We start from the raw sequence: 22,816 nt of genomic DNA, 5'->3' as shown, positions 1-22,816 counted from the left end.
GATTTAGAATATCATTGGGAAAATTATATAAAAACACAATATTATAATGCTCATACGTCTAATCTAAACGTCCAATATGCGGAGAGTCATATAGAATAGCTCCTAATTTTAATGTTGAATATTAATTTTCAACCACTTTTCAACCGACATCCTAAAAAGGAGTAGATTCGACTTTATTTTTTGGCTTTGTTATTTCAACTTTCTATTGAGTGAACCCAATTTTGATGATTCTTTTTTTATTTAAAAGTGGTGCTTCCCGTGTGGTCTCATTTAAATTTTATTTAGCTTTAAAATAAATCTCACAACATTGGGGCCACCTACGTAAAAGACCAAATGTTCAGAGAAAACGATACCATCAAGGCTTCAAAACGATAGCTTTATTATAAAATATTTTAAGCGGAGTAAATAATGTTGTTGTTTTAAATGCAATTTACTCAGTGGACTCGCTGACGATCGCTTTTCACAAGCGCGTTTGCCAACTCTATTATAAATAAAAATGATAAGTTATTACTGTGTATGCCATTTAAAAATTTAGTTTTCAAGAAATAGCCGCTAATAAATGATACATAGTTGCTAGATTTTCAATTATGTCATCGAGATCAGACAAAAATGCTCATAAAATAAACTACTACTGGGCCTACCCGAATGAAATTTTTATGGAACCAATTCGAAACCATTCCGCACAAACAAAAAGAGAATCACGTAAATCGGTTGAGAAACCTCGGAGTAATCGGTGTACTTACATAAAAAAAACATATAAGTACCGGTCGAATTGATAATCTCCTTTTTTTGAAGTCGATTAAAATGGCAATAATAACTTTTTAAAAATAAACGAGAAATATCCAAAAATGTTAAATTAAACACTCCCTTAGATTTTGTATTCAAAGCTGATTTTCGAAGTGACGGAGATTTTCGAAGTTTCGGACGTCCTCATTGTGCAATATAATGAGGACGTCTGCTCTATTTATAGTTTCTAAATGAACTTTCCTTAAAATTTACTAAGTAAATAAAAAACCAACTATAGAAAAAGAAACGAAAATCTTTCATTTTTGTGATATTCATTATCCATATCTCATACTTAATGTATTGGAGTGTTTTAAGTTAATTTTTTAGATATTTCACGTTATATTTTTAAAAAGTTATTATTCTCATTTTACTCATTAGGTAAAGTACTTTCAATATCAGTTCAAAGTTTTATGATATCTGCAATAGTTACGGAATAATCGCCTGAGCACACGGTGTAATCGTTACACCCTGTATACAAGTACCTATGATGGATTGGCTGAAAATATGTTTTCGTCGACTCTATACCTAGCCCGATAAGGTGTTATTTTGAAAGGCTTAGGATGGAATAGCTTTAGGATCAGGGGCGTAGCTACCGCCGTATCTGCCGTATCAATTATACGGGGCCCCCGTGCCAAGGGGGCCCCCAACGTGCGCTTTTGTGAGAAATCGTTACTTCCTAAGGGCCCCCAAACAAATTTTTATACGGGGCCCCGCCAAGGCACGCTACGATTCTGTTTAGGATAAGGCTTTAGAAATAAAAATACAATTTAAAAAAATACATAATAATATAATATTGTATCAAAATTATCATTAAACATAATTAACATATTTTGTTACCATAATATGGAAACTTATACAAACATCAATTATTAAACCTATTTTCATTTACTCGAATCAATTTAATACAATAAGGCATACAATACTATCAGCATTCAATGCTTAAATTATACCAGTATCTGATAAAATCTATCACATTTATAACATGGTTCAGTAGCTAACTAATTAAAATACATAATAAACGAAACTAATAATTAAAAAATTTTAAAGTAACAATAAATTCAAATTAACTGACTATAGGTACAAATACTACAGACATAATATAATGAATTTAAAAACATAATATGTTTATTCCGACCGAGATTCTGACAAACTATTTAACAAAAACATAGTAAAGTAAACATAAAATACGCACTTAATTATAAATATCCAATATAAGCACACATTTACCAAAAAAATTTAAACATACATAGTATTTTAAAATGACCGTATTCTAGGCTCTGACCGTTTCTTATAAACTAACATATTAAATGGCACAGGTTAAGCACAGCGACATATTTTTAACTGTGTAAGGCTATATAATCGTAAATTAGTAAAAAAAGACGTATGGCACTCGGGGACTGCCGCGGTAAAGCTATTGCATGCTAATGCTATGCCTTCAAGCCACTGGCCACACCTCCGCGCCCGTCGGAGTGGGGAGCGTGAGGTTTTTTCGTTACTAAATTTCTGGATTTGGTCCCCGCGCTCAAGGCCCGCGATAGAAGCTATGCAATAGCTTAAAATTAAGATTCCTTACAAACGGACGCATTTGTAACAAAATAAAATAAATGGGCCCATAAAGCAGGATGGTTAAAATTTATAGTCTTGATATTTATGGAAGTTTTTATTAAATTCCTGCTAGACGTATAACAGGCGGAGCAGATTATTTAAATGCAATATATTCAACACATGGGTTTCTTCACAGGTAGCAGTAGGTACCTACACACGTCGCTCTCAGATAGGGTTACCAGCCACACAAATAATAATCGTGCTGATAGCGCAGCTAGCTAACGGATAGGGCTTTCAATCACACTGATGAGCATGTAAGCTCACATGTAGTGTAGGGCTTGCAACCGCGCTAGCAATAACACCGATAAGGTAGCTCACAGGTAGTACTTGGGTCGATCAACTTTTAATGGTCCGACGGTACACGCATCATGTCCCTGAACGATAATTAAGTAATAAACATGAAATCATAAAGAGTTAAATTGGTTTTAATTATATTCTTTTTAATATTTTCTAACATTATTGTAAACAATATTTTACTTGTTTTATTAATTTGTGCGTAGTTTCATGGTTGTCCAGAGACTAAATGCAATTTTCCAGTACTATCACATTTGTCCCCAAGCTACAATGCATTAAAAAACTTCGCATCACGAACACATACTATCACGACCATAAATACCAAATACACTTCTTGTTTCAGTTAATGATTATTGACATAAAAACATACAAATAATTTTTTTTTTATTGGATATAATACGATTTTCAGGCATTTTACTTATGTCCCCATAAATCATCTACATGGCACAGGTCTCACAGACAACCGTAATTTAGTTATAGAAACAAAACACAGAGTGCGCGGTAGATTCCTAAACAACAAGCTAAACACAATAATTAACTGTCGGGCTCAAACGCCATTTTGATTTGTATAAAATCACGGCAACAGTCGTCCGAGCAACGTTGGTGAGTGTGGGGTGGCTTTATTGTCAGTCCGTCAGACAACTGTGATTAAAACATAAGTACTTGATGCATTGTTATCAATTATACTACACGAGATGCGCTTTCGTCTATAATTTAGTGTGAGCTGAGATTAATATATAAAATAAAAAATAGTATTTGCTTGGCGGGTCAAAATTTTAAAAATGTCCCGCGGACAACCAGTCACTTGGCCAACCAAAGTGGTTGCACCATGGACAATTTGGTTGTCCCTAGGACAATAATTATATAAAACTTATACTTTAACAGTTAAATAGTTCATGTTTTGTTTATTACTCGGCTGTTTCGGGAACACATTTTTATTACGCGATTTTATGTCTAGTTTAATTGTAATTTTAACATTTCAAAAATCAAGACGACTAAGATGTCCCCATATGAAAATCACATTATACTTCATTCATTCAGTTATATCGAGAATCAGTTCATTTTAATTAAGTAAAATCAATAATACGATACGTAACAAACTCGCCTTAATAGTTTTTTTGTAAAAAATATCACTATTTCAGCTTTACTGAAACTTTTTTATATATGAAACATTGTTTGGTTGTTCAAAAGACATCATTCGTTTCAATTTTAATAAAAATATTTCGTATTTTGGGTGTAAATAGAACAAATTTCAAAATATTATTTATTATTTAATATTAGAAGAATTTATTTTAATTCTGAAGGGAATTTAACATTTAAAAAAGTACTATTGTGTAAGTTGTCCAAAGGACATTATTTCCCGTGAATAGATCGGTTCGTGAAGTTAAATCCACAAATGTATTTAATCAACATCACTGCTGCCTATATAATCTTAATCTACGAAGAATTATCTTCTAAATGAAATAGTAAAATGCTGAAAATTAAGTTAAAAAAAAAATACGAGAAAATTATGATCGGGACCTTTAAAAATTGATTGACCCACTTGCACCCGTGCTACCAATCAAGGGGATTAGCATCACAGGTAGAGTTAGCACCCGCGCTACCAATCACACCGATAAGTTAGCTACCGACAGCTAGAGCTACTAACCACGCAAATAATCGTGTCGATACGCGTACGAGCTCGCAAGTAGGGCTAGCACCCGCGCAGCCAATCACACTTATAAGCATGTAAGTTCACAGATAGGGTTGCCAGCCGTGGAACAAGCGGCACAGGTTAGCGCGGTCGGTGGCGCGGCGCAGCAGGGCCGCCACGTGGCCGCGCGCCGACACGGCCGCCGCGCCCCGCTCGGCGCCGCACAGCTTGCCGCGCACAGCTAATAAAGCCCGCGCCGCCAGCCCGCCCCCGCCGACACCGCCGCCCCCGCTGCCCTCGCCCTGCTGCTCACCTGGAATAATTTTTTGTATTGACAACTAGCTTTCCCCCCACGGCTTCGCCCACTGTATCGAAATTCTCTAAAACCTAATCCATACTAATATTATAAATGCGAAAGTAACTCTGTCTGTCTGTCTGTTACTCAATCACGCCTAAACTACTGAACCAATTTGCATGAAATTTGGTATGGAGATATTTTGATACCCGAGAAAGGACATAGGCTACTTTTTATCCCGGGAAAATGACGCAATCCCGGAAATCCCACGGGAACGGGAACTATGCGGGTTTTTCTTTGACTGCGCGGGTGAAGCCGCGGGTGGAAACCTAGTAAATTATAACTAAAACCCTCCTCTTGAATCATTTAAAAAAAAAGCATCAAAATTTTGGATGCTTAATTTTAACGATTTAAGCATACAGAGGAACTAAGCTCTTGAGGATAAAGAACGTGGAGTCGAACCGCTTAGGGTCATTTCAATGTCCTATATGATAGACATAAATAAAATGATAAAAGTTTGCGAGGATGAATGGACACGTGATACTCTTTCGCGGGACAGATTTGATGGTACTTGGCAGGGCTGTAGTTTATATTACATCAGGATTACAGACAAGCTATAGAAATATTTTGTGCAACTAGTTATTTGATATAATGTATAAATTGTAAGCTGTAACAATCTGTAAATATATAAATTGTGATATTAGATGTAAAAATGTAACATTGAATAATGATTGTTGTAATAAATATACTATTGCGATTAAACATGTGTTTTTTTTTCTTACCCTGTGATACTTATATGATACTTATGTTACCGTTCTTTTGCAACTTCTCCAATGCACTATATGTAGGTATATAAAAAATATCTAAATTATTTTCCTTTTAACATTTACATACCTGCATTCTTAGCTGCTGATGGCACAATCCACAAATATAACGGATCGCATAAGAGAACTTCGAGTATAGTCAATAACGTTTCTTGGTTGTCACGCAGTAATTGTAATGTTTTTTCGCAGCAACTGTTTAGAAAGCATAAAATTAATGAAAACATGAAAACAGAGAGGCGTTCTATAATTTAAACTGAAAATAACTTACTTTCTAAATATGCCTTCAACACCACTACAACCGAATCCAGCTATAATATCTTGAGTTAAACGGAAAGGCACCGTTTCAGGCGTGGGTAATGTTTTTCCTTGATCGAAAGCGATACCTTTGAAAACAAAAACAATTTATTATATTTAAAGTAAATAAAAAGGACAGTATTAATAATTTTTATAAATTGTGTATAGTTACCGAAGTCAATATGTATAACTTCAGCGGTGGTTTTGTCAATCAATATATTCTGAACGTGTCGGTCGCCCAGACCCATTATGAACCCAACCATGGAAGAAGTTGCAACACTGAAAGCAAATAATATATTCAATGGATAGTTCATGTTGCTTACAATCTTTGTAATTTATAATTCTCAACTAGATTAATTCGTATTTTGTGTTTAATTTAAATAATAACAAGGAAAGATGAATCTTAGTACCTTCTAGTATAAGCCAGTCGTCGTTCGTACCAAGTTACGGGATCAAGATAATGTTCCGTAAAGAAATAATGGAAAACTGGCTTGAACACCCTCAATATTTCATTGAAAACTGCCAGCTTATGCTTATTAGATCTTCTGTTCTCGTGGCATTCCTTCATTTTATTTCTAGCTATATTCGGATGAATATCCTAAAGAAACAATAATTTAACTTTAAAGAAGAATGATGGCATTTTAAAGATTTTGACTAGAAGTAAAAAATAATTTACAATTTGTTACTTCAAATATAATAATTTCGTCACCGAATTATGTGGGTCTCAATCGAAAGAACAATAAAAACCAAAATGTTCATTCTCAACTAGGCGAATTAGGCGAATTACCTGTGGCCGATATTGTTTGTGAGCTTGCATGAGATATGAGCCGAGCGGCATCGTGCCCTCGCACCACTCCAGCACGCCGGAGCGACGAGACATCGCCACAACCTGTATATTTATCATTTATTTATTCATTTATAAATACTTTATTGCACTTAAAGATAACAAAACAAGAAATACAAACACTTAAATATAATTTACACTAAGTACAATTGGCGGTCTTATCGCTTAGAGCGATTTCTTCCAGACATCACCTTACCATTTATCATTTATCATCACTACATAGTATAAAATAAACTCGTTTCCTCTGTCGTTATATCCCTATGTATCCTGAAATCTTTAAAACTACGCAACTGATATTGATACGGTTTTTTAAATAGATAGAGTGAATCAAGAGGAAGGTATATCATTTATTAGGTTTTAGACAAAGCGGGCGAAAACTAGTTTAGTTATAAACTAGTATTAAAACAAGGAGACTGAACGATTTTGAACAATTTATGGAAATATAGAACATTTATTGACATTATTTCTTATAATAGATTATACAGTGTGTAAAATTCCGATATGAATGCAGTTCTATATCTTTTTAAAAATTAAGGAATGTTTCCTTTTAGCAAAATTCCCTATCTTCAGTATTTCAAGTACTTTCCCTTCAGGGCCCACAGAAAATTTCCACACTGTATAGAGAGTAGAGACATTATGTTCAAACTTAATATTTACAATATCACCTCTCCCTTAACGATGACGTACGATATATTTTTAGTAAATGCCCCAATAATATTAAAAACAATATTTTGTTACCTTATAGGTGCGTATGAGTAACTTGTTATGGTACGTGACTGGGTTCTTCTCCAGCAAGGTGTTCACTATATTAAACACTTGTTGCATCACCGCGTCTTGTCTAAGATCATCTTCACCCTTTAAAATTAAACGCATTACGTAACTGCCTTTAATAGTAGGATACATTGACACTAGAAACTTCCAGAAAACTATATTTCTTACCTTTATTAGCAGAATCCGTTTTCGTCCATCAGAGCGTCGGCAAGATATCTTTTTGGGAAAATTAATACCGCCAACTAGTTCGTAATGGTTTTCAAATGATGAGAGGCCTTTAAATAAATAATCATATGAAAAAACTGAGCGACAACTTTATGTATTACCTAATAAGGTAATTACAAAGCTAGTCACGTAAAATTAAATATATTAGAGCTTATAAATAAAAGGTGAAACTTACTGAGTATGTTTGAGTAATCAAAATCTTTTCGTATGGCAATAGTGTCGATCGGCACCGGTGTGTTGTTCAAATTGCGAAGCTTGGATATTCCCTCCGTTTTGGGTATAGGTAAAGGTTTTCCAATATCTTTCGCAGTTGGGACAGCATAGGCGAACTTGATGATAGCTAAAAAATAATACGTATGTTTGTGATACGTGTAAAAATTTATTGACTTGAAGCTGCATAATGCTCTTTTACGAAAAATGTTACCGACGTTCTTAGGGGAGGTATCCTTAAAATTCTACTATTTTCTATCAAACACAAATCTTGTCAATCTGTTGAAACTAAAAAAAAAACAGTCTAATTGAGATCCTCCGTCTTTTATAGTAACATTGGTTGATAAATATTTTATAATATAATCCACATATGCGAAAGAGGTAAGTTTGTATTTTAATGTGATCCGAAGCGTTTGTATCTTATTTTATATTTTTCTTAAATTTTACTTATTTTGAATATAATATGGTTTATTTATTAGCATCAACATTTCAACCATAACTCACCATCACACAGTACTTCCATCTGTTCCACAATAACACCGAGTTGCGGAGTACGAGCAGCCAGTCCATTGATCAGCTGTTCCGCAGCTACCACCCTCGGTTCTGGAGCCGATATAGAAGCTCTAGTTCCAGATAACCCAACTTGTTCACGTAATGTCACGTCTTTATCGGAATTCTTCAAGTTAAACAGTATGGGTAGGGTGTGGTGAGGGTGCTCTATTGCACATCGCGCTGCAAATGTTGTTAACAATTATATAATGTTTTTTACGGGTTAATTAATGTATATTCGTCAATAAAATAGCAATCCTAATTGAAAACAAGCGGAATCTAAAATTCTGATTGAATCAGATTTCTTTTGGGTAAATCACTAAAACTCCACAACAACCCGTAAAAAACGGATATTTCTAAAAACATAACATTAAAATAAACAAATTAAAAGCACTTTGTACAGCCTACATAATACATTTTAACAAATCATAGGAATAGGAAAAAATTTACTTATTAAGTTCCTTAAATGTTTCGCAAACGGCGTATCTTCCGAAGACAGTCGAGGAGCAATCTGCGGCAGCACTGTTATGAATTTCCAAGACGGGATCCCTTGTAACAGTGATCCTAAGCGACCGGTCTCTTCACAATCCAAGTCGATAGTATTATTTTCAAACCATAGCGAAATTACTCTAAACACTGATAAATTGTTTTCATCACTTTGTTCTAAAGACTGCAAATAATATCTGGAAAGTATTTTATTTTATTAATAAATATTGTTATTATTTTAACGTGAAAATAGAGTGTAATTTTAAACATTACCTCATAGCTAGATTCAAGAAAGTGTCTCTCTCTGCTCTGGTATTAGCAATATCAGCTTCATCCAAGTCTCTAAACGCATTATTAGCCATCAGAGCTCTTCTTTCATCTCTGTAAAATAAATTCAAATTAATATTTATGGACAATAAAGGAAAAAGTTTATTACTGTTTTAAGGTGTAAAGTCATACCTGGTAAGGCTTAGTTGCGATGATTTTAGAGATTCTACAGTCCCTTTCAAGCTCTCTAAGCATTTCACTTTATTCTCGAAGGTTGTTGAATTCATGTACGACACCACCTAAATTAGAATATTAAATTGGTTATATATTAAAAGAACCACTTTCTCTACTTCTCTCTTCAATATATATTTTAAATTTTAATAAATACTTACTTATAAATTTATAAAGAATAGAAAAAATTCGATCACGAGGCGGGACTCGAACCCGCATCCTTCGCGCCATTCCGGGGCGGATGCCTGACCAACTCAGCCACTCGTGACCCGCCAGAGCAATCGAATTTATTCTATTCTTTCAGTTTTATGTGTCTGAAGGGACACCCCGCGCGCCATCTATTGAGATGATTAACAACCATTTCAACCAATATGAAGCACTTTTCAGTGAATACAATATTGTAACGATGGAACACGACCTTTTTTGTTGAATTTATATTTTTGGTTTTATGGCATTCAAATGCTTTATAAATATAAATTTATAAAGAATAGAAAAAATTCGATCACGAGGCGGGACTCGAACCCGCATCCTTCGCGCCATTCCGGGGCGGATGCCTGACCAACTCAGCAGCATCAATAGATGGCGCGCGGGGTGTCCCTTCAGACACATAAAACTGAAAGAATAGAATAAATTCGATTGCTCTGGCGGGTCACGAGTGGCTGAGTTGGTCAGACATCCGCCCCGGAATGGCGCGAAGGATGCGGGTTCGAGTCCCGCCTCGTGATCGAATTTTTTCTATTCTTTATAAATTTATATTTATAAAGCATTTGAATGCCATAAAACCAAAAATATAAATTCAACAAAAAAGGTCGTGTTCCATCGTTACAATATTGTATTCACTGAAAAGTGCTTCATATTGGTTGAAATGGTTGTTAATCATCTCAATAGATGGCGCGCGGGGTGTCCCTTCAGACACATAAAACTGAAAGAATAGAATAAATTCGATTGCTCTGGCGGGTCACGAGTGGCTGAGTTGGTCAGGCATCCGCCCCGGAATGGCGCGAAGGATGCGGGTTCGAGTCCCGCCTCGTGATCGAATTTTTTCTATTCTTTATAAATTTATATTTATAAAGCATTTGAATGCCATAAAACCAAAAATATAAATTCAACAAAAAAGGTCGTGTTCCATCGTTACAATATTGTATTCACTGAAAAGTGCTTCATATTGGTTGAAATGGTTGTTAATCATCTCAATAGATGGCGCGCGGGGTGTCCCTTCAGACACATAAAACTGAAAGAATAGAATAAATTCGATTGCTCTGGCGGGTCACGAGTGGCTGAGTTGGTCAGGCATCCGCCCCGGAATGGCGCGAAGGATGCGGGTTCGAGTCCCGCCTCGTGATCGAATTTTTTCTATTCTTTATAAATTTATATTTATAAAGCATTTGAATGCCATAAAACCAAAAATATAAATACTTACTTGTTTATACTCTGCATCAGCAAATGTGGCAATATCATAATAGACTCTGAGTCTTGTTTTTACATCATCACCTTCTTTCAAAACATTGAGACTCTTTTCTAGGTATTTATTTATTATATCTCTTGCGTTTTCACGTTTACATTCTCCCATCCATAAGCCGTATTGCCTAAAATTATTTTCTTTTATAACATGCAAATTGGCACATTTCATATATTGATGACGATTGATGCTGATTATTATTATATTGTTTTGGTATAAAATTGTTAGCAGTTGAACGTAAATTCAATATGCTCTTTACTTACCTTAGAGACATTGCAGTAAGCTTTGCATTATCAGATTCATCATCTACATTATCGTGCAACAAGGACAGAGCTATATCTTTGTGTCCCTTTTCCCATGATACCTTACTCTCTATCAGAGTAACCTCTTTCGATGGTTGAAACCGTTTAACCATCGCCACTATGCGCTGAGCCATTTGTACCCTTTCATTTAGAAGAGCCAGTTCTGTCAAAAATATTTTTAAATGCATAATTAATCAGTAAGTATTCATATTATTCTCGATTTTGCAAACAAAAATACCTACCAGCATATTGTAGATGTAGAGAATTAATGATCGTCGAATGAATACCATTATTTTCTGCTGCATGCTGCAGGATCAAACTCCGCTGCGATATCAAACCCTCAAGGTGTGTAAAATCTTTATATGGAGGCAAATTTTCAATTCCCCAGTCTTTAATCAATTTAGTTAGATTTTCCTTGCCGCATCTAACTGCGAAATAGTTTTCTATATCGCGAAATAGATGCAAATTTGCCATAATGCTATAAACACATTGTGAGTTCTCCATATTTAAATCTCGACACATCCTTGAAATAGTCAATTTCGCAGCATTCAGCGTTTGTTCAAGCTTCACAGAGAACTCTTCAGTCGGTTGTATATTAAGACAGTCTTTGAGGCACGCATATCTGTACATTTTTGTGAATGAATTTATATCATAAGTTGTGAGTTTAGATTTCGCTTCTAATTCCCGTGTGTCAACAACTGCAGTCCAATCACCTAAAATAAATGGGATTATTACCCTTATATTCTAGAAATAACATTTATTTTTAAGGTGTCCTAATTCCTTACCGAGATATGACAAACAGTCGTATTTGATGTCGTCTAAATCCTCGTTTTCGGGGCAAGATTTAATGTACTGTAAGGCGAGATGGTGCATGCCAGACTTGTGCAAGGATACAACGGCTCCGTACTGCAAGGCTCGATCCTGAGCTCCGTACGAAAGTGCAATATCGTGCAGGAGCAGCGAGTCTGCGAACTGGCCCGTGTTGATGAGGTGCTTTCTCTTTTCCCCTTCACTAGTGAGGTGAGCAGTGCCACAGCCTTCCACGGCGTCCATTTCACCGATGGATACAAAACACTAAAATAATAGTATAATAGACATCAGACAACATTGAACGCAGTAGCGATACCAATTTTTCATGAAACTCTATTTGCCCTCCCAAAGCATACGTAAAACATGCACTGATTAATGTAAGAAATGATTATAAATAAGTAACACATACCCCTCTAAATATCCTTTGCAAGTGCGATCCTCCGTTTATCCTGCTAGTGGCATCGGGCGAATCGGGCGGAACTCCCCCGTTAGCGGCAGCTGCTCCGAGCTCACCGTAGTATATAGCCACCATACTGCGATCAGCTAGGGCTGCCGCTAACGACACTTTTATATAGTCCAGATTCAAATAGTTCAAGCGATCGACGCTACGGGATTGTCTATTGGCAAAAATAACAGTTGGTATATTTTGGTGTTAAACAATTTGAGTCACAAATTATAGAAATATAAAAATATTTCCAGCAGCCAGTCCTATGTTTTGTGAGCGATTTTCTATTTACATACCTTGTCTTATAATGTTCCGCCTGCAATCGTATAAAGTTGATAACATTTATGGTGTATTGAATAATATTTTTATGAGTGTGGTCCAGTTTACTGGACATTGTAGTACCGGAAGGAAGGTGAAAATCTTCAATATTTTCATCGTTAAAGATCATTTTCCAAATGTATTGGAAGAATTGATTTATTTGCTCGCTTATAACTTGAAATACTTTCTCTGCATTACAATCCAGTAAAAGTCCCAAAACAGCTGGCATGACTGGTGCACACACACTTGGCTGAAATTTCATGTTATAATTAATTGATTAATGTAATGGAGTATGTCATACATCAAAATACAAGTTGTATTTTCTTTCTTTTAAATAAAGATAATTTGGAGAGACAAGTTAGATACAAAGGAAACTTAACACACATCTTAATAGTATTTATCACCTTAGAATTACAAACGTCGCGCACAGCAGACGCACAGTTATTTGGTGAAGCAATCACATCCAAAAGAGATGTTGTTATTCTCTCTATCCACTTTATATGATTTTCATTTTGTTTCGGAATCCAGAAATCCAGACGATTATATCTATTGAATTTTGAGTCATCTATCCGATACACAGAGAAGATTTCGCTGGTTGTCGGTGACAGTGGTTGTAAAATTTCTTTGTTGATTCCTTCCATATCTGACACAAAAATGTATCATTAGTATAGTGCAACACTTAATGGGGATAAATTATATAAAATTATCATACCTAAAGCCAACTTTCCATCACGGAACTTCAATAGACGATTAATGGCTTTTGCTGCCTTGCTATTAACAGCTGGATCTTCATCAAAAAGCTTTTCAGAAAGAATGGTTAGAACTATAAATGCAAAATATTCATTTGGCGCTAAAGTTACGGCCTTCTTTGTATCGGCGGGAACAGTCACTAGACTCTTTATATCGTAAGTACAGACTTCGCTAAGGCAATTACAAGCTTGTACTATAATCTGTAAGTTTCATTAAAAAAAATTAAATTGCTTCGTAATCAATTTTCCTATATAAACAAAGAAACTCAAAAAATTAATAGTTACCTTATCATCATTTGAGGTATTCAATATATTATTCAGTGAATTAATCATGCAATGGATTGGACTATTCATACAGTCTTCCGAAAAACCTTTTATATCCAAATCTTTAATGAGGCCATTGACAAGATTATTATTGGTCTTCAAGAATTGTCTCAAGTTTAACAAAATCTCATGGCTACAAAAATAAATTTAAAACAATTAACGGAATTATTAACATTTATGTAAATTTGCAGAACAAAGAATTCTGAAGTACCTCGGGTTGGAAATGTTCGTTATATATTTTTGCAACATTATTGTAAACTGTTCTTTTGATGAACATACGTGGTTTCCGATTTCATTTTTATATAAAAGATCTATATAATCGACAACATCTCCACGTTTAGAATTACTATATTCGAGTAAATAAGTTTCCAAGCTTTCCGAAAATGTTAAACCTTGTTCTTTTTTAATGCTTAAGATTGAGAGAATTTTGGAAATGACAGACTTTTTTAAATTATCTAACCGATTAGATGGATTCTTTAAAATATTTTCCATCGTAACTTTCAATGAATGAACTAATACGTTTACTTCGTCCGATAGTTTGGACGTCGCAATGGCATTTAAAACACTATTACAAGCAAAGCTACACAAAACCGCATCCGACTGATTTCCCAGTAAAATGTTTTCAATGAAACTGATATAAGTATGCAAATATATCGTTTTCAACTGTAGTATCTTCTCTTTGATAAAGTTGGCCCATAGCTTAAAAAGTATAGTAAGAATGATTAACGGTTGGTTTTCACAAAGATACTGCATTATATTTCCATCAATCAGTTCCTGGAACAAAGTAAAATATAATAGAATATTATTCTTGACTCCTATGAAAAAAAAGGCATGAGTAAGATTATATCAAGTATAAAATACTTAATAATACGTTGATATTACCAAAGTATATACTTACGCCAAAATATCTTAACACGGCATTAAAAACAGGTTTAGTATAATTAAATTGAGGTCTTTTTGTCGTCAACTTCACTTGAAACTCAAGTTCAGCGCTATCGGGATCAAACAAATGAAGGGCTGCCAAGCGAATTAACTCCCCCATATGCTCAACAAACAAATTACTCCATTTCTCATTTTTTAATATTTGTCTAGTAGATTGAAACATTCTATTTGCGTTTTCCAATAGAACCCTGAAGTCTGACTGTTTTTGATCTTCTAGTTTATATTTTTCGGTAACAATATAAGGAAGGCACAGTGCAATTATTGAACAAAAACAGATCTGTAAAACAATATAAGTAATTAAAAATAGGAGATATAAAGATTAAAAAAGCAATAAAAAATTGGACTTTTTTCAAACCTACCTCAATTATGTCTTCTAAAGATTTTCCTGATTTATTAACGACATATTTTGTAGCCTCACTCTTCTCAATGTATCCATTATTACGCCACAATATATCCATAGCAATCAGCCATTTCAAGTGTTTCTCAATAAACGCATCGATGGATTTAAACCCTAATAGACTTAAAGGCATGTCTTGGAATCCTTCTTCTTCTTTAAACCAATATTGAAGAATTCTTTTAACATTCATATCGGCATATTCTTCTAAATTAATTCCCATAGATTTGTTCAAAATTATGTTCAAAACTTTTTTAATTGTAAGCTTACTCAGTCCTTTTTTATTTTGAATGTGGATCAATTTAAGAACTATATCATGAATCAGGTAAGGTTGAAACTGCGACAAAGCTCGAAAACAGTGCGATATTGTCAATGTTCTATTGGTCGTTTCGTCTTTCAGTACAGTTTCATTATTATTTGATACCTGGAAAGTTAAATATTTTTTTTACCTGTTCTATGTATTAGGTGTGATATTCACGTAGTTATAAGCAGAGGCGGCTCGCCCTAAGGAGCGCTGGTGCAGTGAACTCCCATAAATAATTATAATAAAATCATACTCCTTAATTTAATTATTAACATTAATTATTACTATTTAAAATCAATCGTAATCTTTAAAACTACTGTTAATACCAATGAATATATCCATCATTCCATCATCCCATACACCTGTATAATACCTACTGTATTAATGTAACGCGCGAAGCGGTGCGCTCACGATTGCGATCCAATGAAAAAAGATTTAGTACATTTCCTAATACGAAATCCAATAGGAGTGAAAGAGAGGGTTTTGCCAAAGCCCTGCGCGTGAAACAAAAGATTTTCTATGGAAAAGTAGCAAAATTCAGAGCGGCGCACCCGCAAACGTTGCCGGTTCGTTTTTACCGCCCGGCAGGACAGCGATAGCGCGCGCGGCGCGGTGCGACGTTGCCAGTTCGAGTCAACTTCAATGCTCGCGCGCGATTCATGCAATTTTCTAATTAAAATTATAAAATACGTGTTGAAATAGCCTGTAGTTATCAGTATTACTTGTGAGTGTTAAAATGAACAATAATTATAATGTGGCGTTCATTAAAAAGTGTGATAAAACGTTACAAATTCGGCTTGAATGTAAAGCTAAGGGACCGCCACGGCCTGAACTTGATCTTACGCAAAAATGTACGACAAAAACGAAAACATATACGCGTGTGTTTAAATCTGAACAATATGTGAAAACACCGTGGTTGTGTGGTTGTGATGAAAGCAACAACAGATATTTACGAATGTCTTGTCGCTTTAAGTTATAGATATTTTTGCACACCAAAAAGAAAGACGTATGTATTTCCTTTATAAGTAATTTTTTTGATAAATGTACTGCTTTACACCATGTATTTTCAGTGTTTTATTTCAAGTGAACACCCATAAAATTTTGTCACGAGCCGCCTCTGGTTATAAGTATACCTACATTTATTACAAAGATTTGCATAAGAGTGTTTGATATGTTTTTAATATCAGAATTATTACCACATGCATATTTCATAAGGTAACAGCAATATATTCGCATAATGTGGATATTTCCTGTAAGCTGCTCAATTAACACATCTTGTAACGAGTCATCAATACCTATATGATGTTTATTATTAAGCTCTATAATACGAGCCACACATTCATACACTAAAACGGCAACACGAGGAGGGTAGTACATTTTCATACAGCGTTGTGTGTAACTTCTAACCATAATAATGCAATTTTGTCGTAAAACGTGATCATTTTTTTCCCACACCCTATCGAGTATTTGCAATATAATTTGTAATATTTCGAAACTCGCTTTGGAATTTCGGAATAAATTCCTGCACATGGTCTGCATAAGGCCTAACACATAATCTGAAATATAAATCGTATTTAAATTTCTAATTCATAACTGTCGGTTATAATATTTAAAAAATCCATACTTATAACAATAACGTTACCAATGAATTTGTTATCCCTGTCGTTTTTTATGATCATTCTAATACATCTTAATGCGCACTCTATATCCCAATGGGATTCAAAATTATAAACATCATCGTCTAATATACATTTAATAACTTCGTCCGTATAGTCGTGGTCGTGTGAACAATAAGCGGACAGGAAGTATATACAATGATGCCTCAATCCAGCGAGGCTCAATTCAATATCATCTTCACCATTATATTCTTCGTCATCGTGGCTAACTTCAGTTTTGAGAATTTCATTGATGCAATGAAAGCAATCCTCACATATACACGAACGAATAACGCTGTCCAGAAAACTATTGTAATCGTTTTCAAGGATATTTTGTAGGCAATTTAATAATGCTATTTTGTTCTTAATTTGTTCAGACGATTTTATAACACGTGTAAAAACAACAAATATTTTCTTTAGGCTCTCTATAAGAACGACATATAGTGAAGAGCTTAGTACATCTTCTTTGGTTAATATTTTATACTTTAGTAAAGATTTATAGAGAAGCAAAGTCAAGTGTATGTACTTTCCAATTTTAACTGGCTCATCTTTATTAGCAGTCGTGGTGATAAATTCTGAAAGCTCATTTTCTAAGTATTTAATAATCCAATCGCTTACTTCTCGATTTATTTCAATTGCACCAATTAATTCTTTTTCGTTAGCTGTTCCCTTTTCTTTGCTATCAATTTCATAGTCAAATGTTCCAAACAGTATACTATTTTCAATGTTTTTGAATAAAATATCGTGCATACTATTAGAATACGCATTCAAATAGTTATGTTGAGCTAATGGAAAATTGTCGTTAGAAATTATTTGAACAAATATCTCTTCCATATATTTTACGTCTATATCAATTATATCCACGTGTGTCAACCAAGTAAAACACTTATGTCGCTGTTCTATTTGACAACAATTGCTGAAAAACTTATAATGAAGAGAGCTTAAAGTTTTTAACGTATGATTATCAACAGGCATTCTCTTTTCAAAGTAGATTGTAAGAAGAGGCTGCACATGCATGTATTTAATAACATCTAGTTTTAATAATGAAAGTATAATCATGTGTATCGATTCATGAGCAGCATTCTGTATAGCCGAGTTTCTGAAAATAAAGAATTGGCGTCATCTTATTATTTGTATTAAAGAAACATGTGGAACCATTTCTTTCTTTAATAGGCTTAAAATTGATAAATAGACTCGCAAAACTCTGTCTACGCGTTTATCAGGTAGTTTTCTAATGAGCAATACAATGGATTTTGAACATTACTGCCAGGAAATAAGGTATTTATTTCAATGAATATTTTATACAATACCAATCATGCATTTTACATCGTCATGCATTTTTTTACAACCTTGTGACTCTAGTCGTTTAGTTTCAAACTTCAGATTAACAGAGTTGTTGTATTTTTTACTTGGCGATTCACTTACCTCACACAAGTGTTCCATAAAGAGATGAAGTCATTTTGTCCTGATATATCAACTGTTAATTTTGCATTCATTGTAAAGTAATCTAACACCAGGCAAGTCATTTTACCAAAATCAACCCAGTTAAAATTCTTAGCAGTTTTAGACACTAAGATTTCACAAATGTTTAACAATTTCATAAAGTGGGGTGGTGATAAAGTATTCCCGAAATATTTCACATACATGTGTATGATTGATATCCTGAAAGAACAAAGATTTAAGTATTTATTGAATTTGTAACCACATCATGCTCTCATGTACCATGCAATAATTATTGCGATGCGAGGACTTTACCTTGGAAACAACTTATAAAAATGTATTCACATTAGAAAAAAAGTCCCTTGGTTTTAAACTTAAAACAAGTAGAAGTTTTGGTCATAATATGTTATTACGGAGCAATTTCATGATGTAATTTGTGTGTGAGTGTGTGTGTGCGCGCATAGATACGAGACTAGAAAGTGATACAATTTTCTTTTTATCGCAGGGAAACACCTCATTCTCATGGGAAGATAGATGGCGCCATATTAAAAATGCGACATGTACGACAACTCTTTTTTCTAAGACCACAGGCTGGGGAAGTCGCGGGGGGAAAGCTAGACAATAATAAAATAAAGTTACCACGTCTCCGAATTCTGTTGAAGTTCTTCCAGTAAATCGAAAAATGTTTTTTTATTATCAAAACTTAACTTCTGCTTCTTGGCCGAGTTTTCTCCTATTTCTTCAACAACCTCGCTACTGTTTTCATTAAGGATCTGAAAGAGATATAAGACATTGCATTAAGAATGGAGGGTATGTTTTTGTAACTGACACAAAAAATTAAACTGAAATATTAGTACTTAAGCAATATTATTTTTTTTTATGAAACATAGTAACAACACTAAACAATTATTATTATTAAGATATGCAATCTTACTGGATTGCATAACTCGATAAAATGCATGTGCTTTGGCACGCAAGGGCGTGGGACTGCATTTTTTTCAAAAATTCAAAAAAATGGTTTCCGGAGGGTGAAATTGGGGGGGGGATAAACTTACCTCCCTCCATTCCCCCCCACACTCACAGACCGTAATAATGGCAACGTATTTCTAAATATTTACCTTAATATAAGATACATACCTGATAATAAGTTATAGCTGCTAAATAAGAAAAGTTGTCAACATGTGCATGAGAACTACTGTGTTTTAAATTTTTATGCATATTATTTATTTCAAGGCAGACAATTTCTAATATGCTGTGCACATGTTTGTTCCAAATTTCCCAATTATGTGCCATACTGCCTTCTTCTTTTTGCAATCTGCCCATTGGATGATGAATGACAAATGCAACTTGCAATACTTTGAATAATAAAGACTGAAATGAAACAATGATTAAATAGGGGGCAAATATTAAAAAGGGAAACCAAATAAATAATCACATATACTTGCCTTTTTCTTAACATCCATACTATGATCATAAATCTTAAATAATGAAGGTAAAAGTGTTTCAGAGAATTCACAAATGTATAGGCGACATTCTGAAGCTAACTGCAAAATGAAAACATAATATAAGTATTATCTTTTTAGAGAAATATACTATGTACTTATCTATACTAATATTATATAAGCTGAAGAGTTTGTTTGTTTGTTTGTTTGAATGTGCTAATCTCAGGAAATACGTGTCCGATTTGACATATTATTTCGGTGTTAGATAGCCCATTTATCGAGAAAGGCTATAAATCATTAGACATTACGCTAAGACCAAAAGGAGCGGAGCCACGCGGGTGAAACCGCGAAGCGCAGCTAGTAAAAAATTTTTTTTGAAATTAAAAAAAAACGTGTGTGCCAAGCACACGTGTCAGAAGTGAAACTTCTTTGAAAATATTCAAAGATACTAGAATCGTCTTACTCCATGAAGTGACGTAATTGCCATGACGCAACACAATTTTAATATATTCAGATCAGATTAGAGAGCAGCACTAGCTAATGACTACACAAAAATAAATATGATATGAGCCTGATTATCACTATTATATCATATAAATATGGTAGCAGGTGTATTAATTTAAAAAAAAATCTCAGTCTGGCAGGCAACAGATCTTGTATTTGTGGGCAAGCATACTGTTGCTTGTCTATAAAGAAATTTTATGTTTGATAGTAGACTACAATTTTCATAACTTATAAATGAATAAGATTATCAAATCATTATTACCAACTCCATCAATAATAAAACAGTTTTCAAGACAAACTCTTGTACTATTTTATCATGTATAACATTTCGAAAACAATTTTTAATGTCTGGCAGAGCATCTCTGAGACAAACAAAACACTGACTGGAATTACTAGCGTTTTGTATTACAAGCAATAAAAACTTGAATTTGGTCAGGTTATCCAATTGAGATAATTTTGTGAGACAAGTTGTTACAGAAATATCCAGCAAATCTAAAACAAAAAAAAACATACAATTAAATTTGAATTAAATAAACAAATCATCAGCTTGATTTGTTTTAATATCACAATTCATCAAGTCATTCAAAAATTTTAAATTATAGAAATATTGTATATAAACTAATCATATGTGAGGATCCGAAAGTGAAAATCAAAGTGACACAGGGGAGAAAAGAGGTTCAATCATGCAAAATTCTTAGCATTATCTACCCTACAAATCACAATATTGTTATACTAGCAATAAATCATGCTTGAAATTTCAGAACTTACTTTCCCACATGTCTGGAGTAATATAGCCTATGAAATAGTCATTATTTAGTACATGTTTATACAGTACATTGAAATAGGCATCACCAATAGCTTTACGCAGACGAGTATCATTAAAAATATTGGAACATGCGTCCATAATAGCATCACATTTTATATATGCTCCACCTGGAAAATATTTCTTACATTAGGTAAGCTGGATTTATTGCTTATTGAAAAATGGTTGAAACACAAGGCCAATGTGAGATTTATGAAAATTCGAAATTTACATTGTTTAAAAAAAATAATAATTTAACAGTTGATATAACATAATGCATCTCTCTCATCAAGGACACATAGGCCATAGGTTTATGAACCAAATAAAAATGTATGAAAATAGGTTTGTTATTTTCTTAATTACTTATTGCTCATAGTTATACATTATCAAAGTACCTATATAACTTTTACAGCACTCAATAAAATATACAGGATGGAAAATTTGTATGGGCCGTGGAGGAAAAGTACTTGAAATACAGGAGATACCAAAATAAGTTTGGTATCTCCTGTATTTCCTTTATTTAAAATAAAATAAATTATTTTTTTTAAATTTATTTTAAATATCCCAACAATAATTTCTGTTCCAGATTTTAAAATAGACTAAAAGTAAACCAATAACCCATATAGAATGACTAGGGAAATTATTTTTACAAAGAATGTAATATCCATCAAAGTATCTTACCTTTGTTAGAAGCAGAAACACATAAATTCAGCAGACTTGTAGCAATTCCAACTATGACGGAGAAATTTTTATTTGTTTCAAATTTTTCTGTTTCCTACAAAGTAGTAGTATAATATCAATTATTTATGTTATATTTATTAAGTAAGCAAAATAATTTCCCATTACCTTCAGAATATAATCATTAATATCACCAAATACATGATTCCAGGTATATCCAGATTTTTTCAAAGTATTTTCATTCAGTAAACTGGGAACAGCTGTTCTGTTTAGCATATCTTTTAACGTTTCCGCGCTTTTCTTCCTCTCAGTAGCCCGAATAGATGTGAGATTAGAGCATATTTCTCTAAGAGATAACTCTAAAGCCATGTTTATTGTTTGTAATAATTAAAAAACTACACAATAATATTATATGAGTCGTTAAAACTTAATTATATTTTTAATGTTCATTCTCGAAAAATATATCTAAATTCTAATTATTCTAAATGTTAGTTGGATACATTTAAATGTTCTATTTCTAAACTATAAAACATAACATAACAAAATTTAACAATAGGTAGGTAGTTCAAATTTGAAATTGAAATTTGAATTTGCAAGGAAAACAAAATGTCAACTTGACAAACTCGTCACAAGAGCACAGAACATATATACTCAGGGGAGCGAGTATGCTGGCAACATTTGAATTAACCCTTATTAAAACGCTGGGAGCTATACTTCCCACGTCTCATATTGAAGTAAATCGTGTTTTATTTTTATATGCTTAAACCTAATGCAGTGTAATATTTATCTACGCAATCTTAACATTTCAGAGAACTTTTTTTCATGGAAACACTTTTCAGAGAATTATTACATGTCATGGTAAACACACGTCAAAGTCAGGTGACGTGATTTTGCAGCCGAAAACGACCGTTATTTTTTAGTTTTTGGTGTAGTG

General features: G+C 33.7%; 1 protein-coding gene across 1 annotated transcript; it reads right to left on the bottom strand.

Moving 5' to 3' along the window:
- Window positions 1-4,232: 4,232 nt before the first annotated feature.
- Window positions 4,233-22,402, bottom strand: tefu (Serine/threonine-protein kinase tefu). The gene is made up of 35 exons (XM_089705339.1): window positions 22,051-22,402; window positions 21,886-21,979; window positions 21,171-21,335; window positions 20,665-20,894; window positions 19,902-20,000; window positions 19,594-19,827; window positions 19,096-19,229; window positions 18,442-18,678; window positions 17,004-18,115; window positions 16,499-16,917; window positions 15,023-15,481; window positions 14,620-14,940; window positions 13,933-14,495; window positions 13,683-13,854; window positions 13,361-13,598; window positions 13,053-13,291; window positions 12,627-12,898; window positions 12,295-12,502; window positions 11,861-12,149; window positions 11,318-11,788; window positions 11,037-11,238; window positions 10,735-10,900; window positions 9,276-9,382; window positions 9,090-9,197; window positions 8,781-9,013; window positions 8,286-8,513; window positions 7,747-7,911; window positions 7,515-7,621; window positions 7,314-7,430; window positions 6,519-6,620; window positions 6,142-6,329; window positions 5,904-6,010; window positions 5,706-5,820; window positions 5,508-5,629; window positions 4,233-4,631 (listed from the first exon to the last, which is right to left on the bottom strand). The coding sequence occupies exons 1-35, from the start codon at window positions 22,249-22,251 to the stop codon at window positions 4,420-4,422; spliced, it is 8,436 nt and encodes a 2,811-aa protein (XP_089561465.1). The 5' UTR covers window positions 22,252-22,402; the 3' UTR covers window positions 4,233-4,419.
- Window positions 22,403-22,816: the final 414 nt, after the last annotated feature.

Source organism: Colias philodice, chromosome 2, assembly GCF_061535455.1.
Source record: "Colias philodice isolate Cphi_HAF_F1 chromosome 2, ilColPhil1 Martin Lab GWU primary, whole genome shotgun sequence".
In the NCBI taxonomy this organism is placed as follows: Eukaryota; Metazoa; Arthropoda; class Insecta; order Lepidoptera; family Pieridae; genus Colias; species Colias philodice.
The sequence above is the reverse complement of the archived record's forward strand: the minus strand, read 5'-3'. Positions and strand labels throughout refer to the sequence as shown.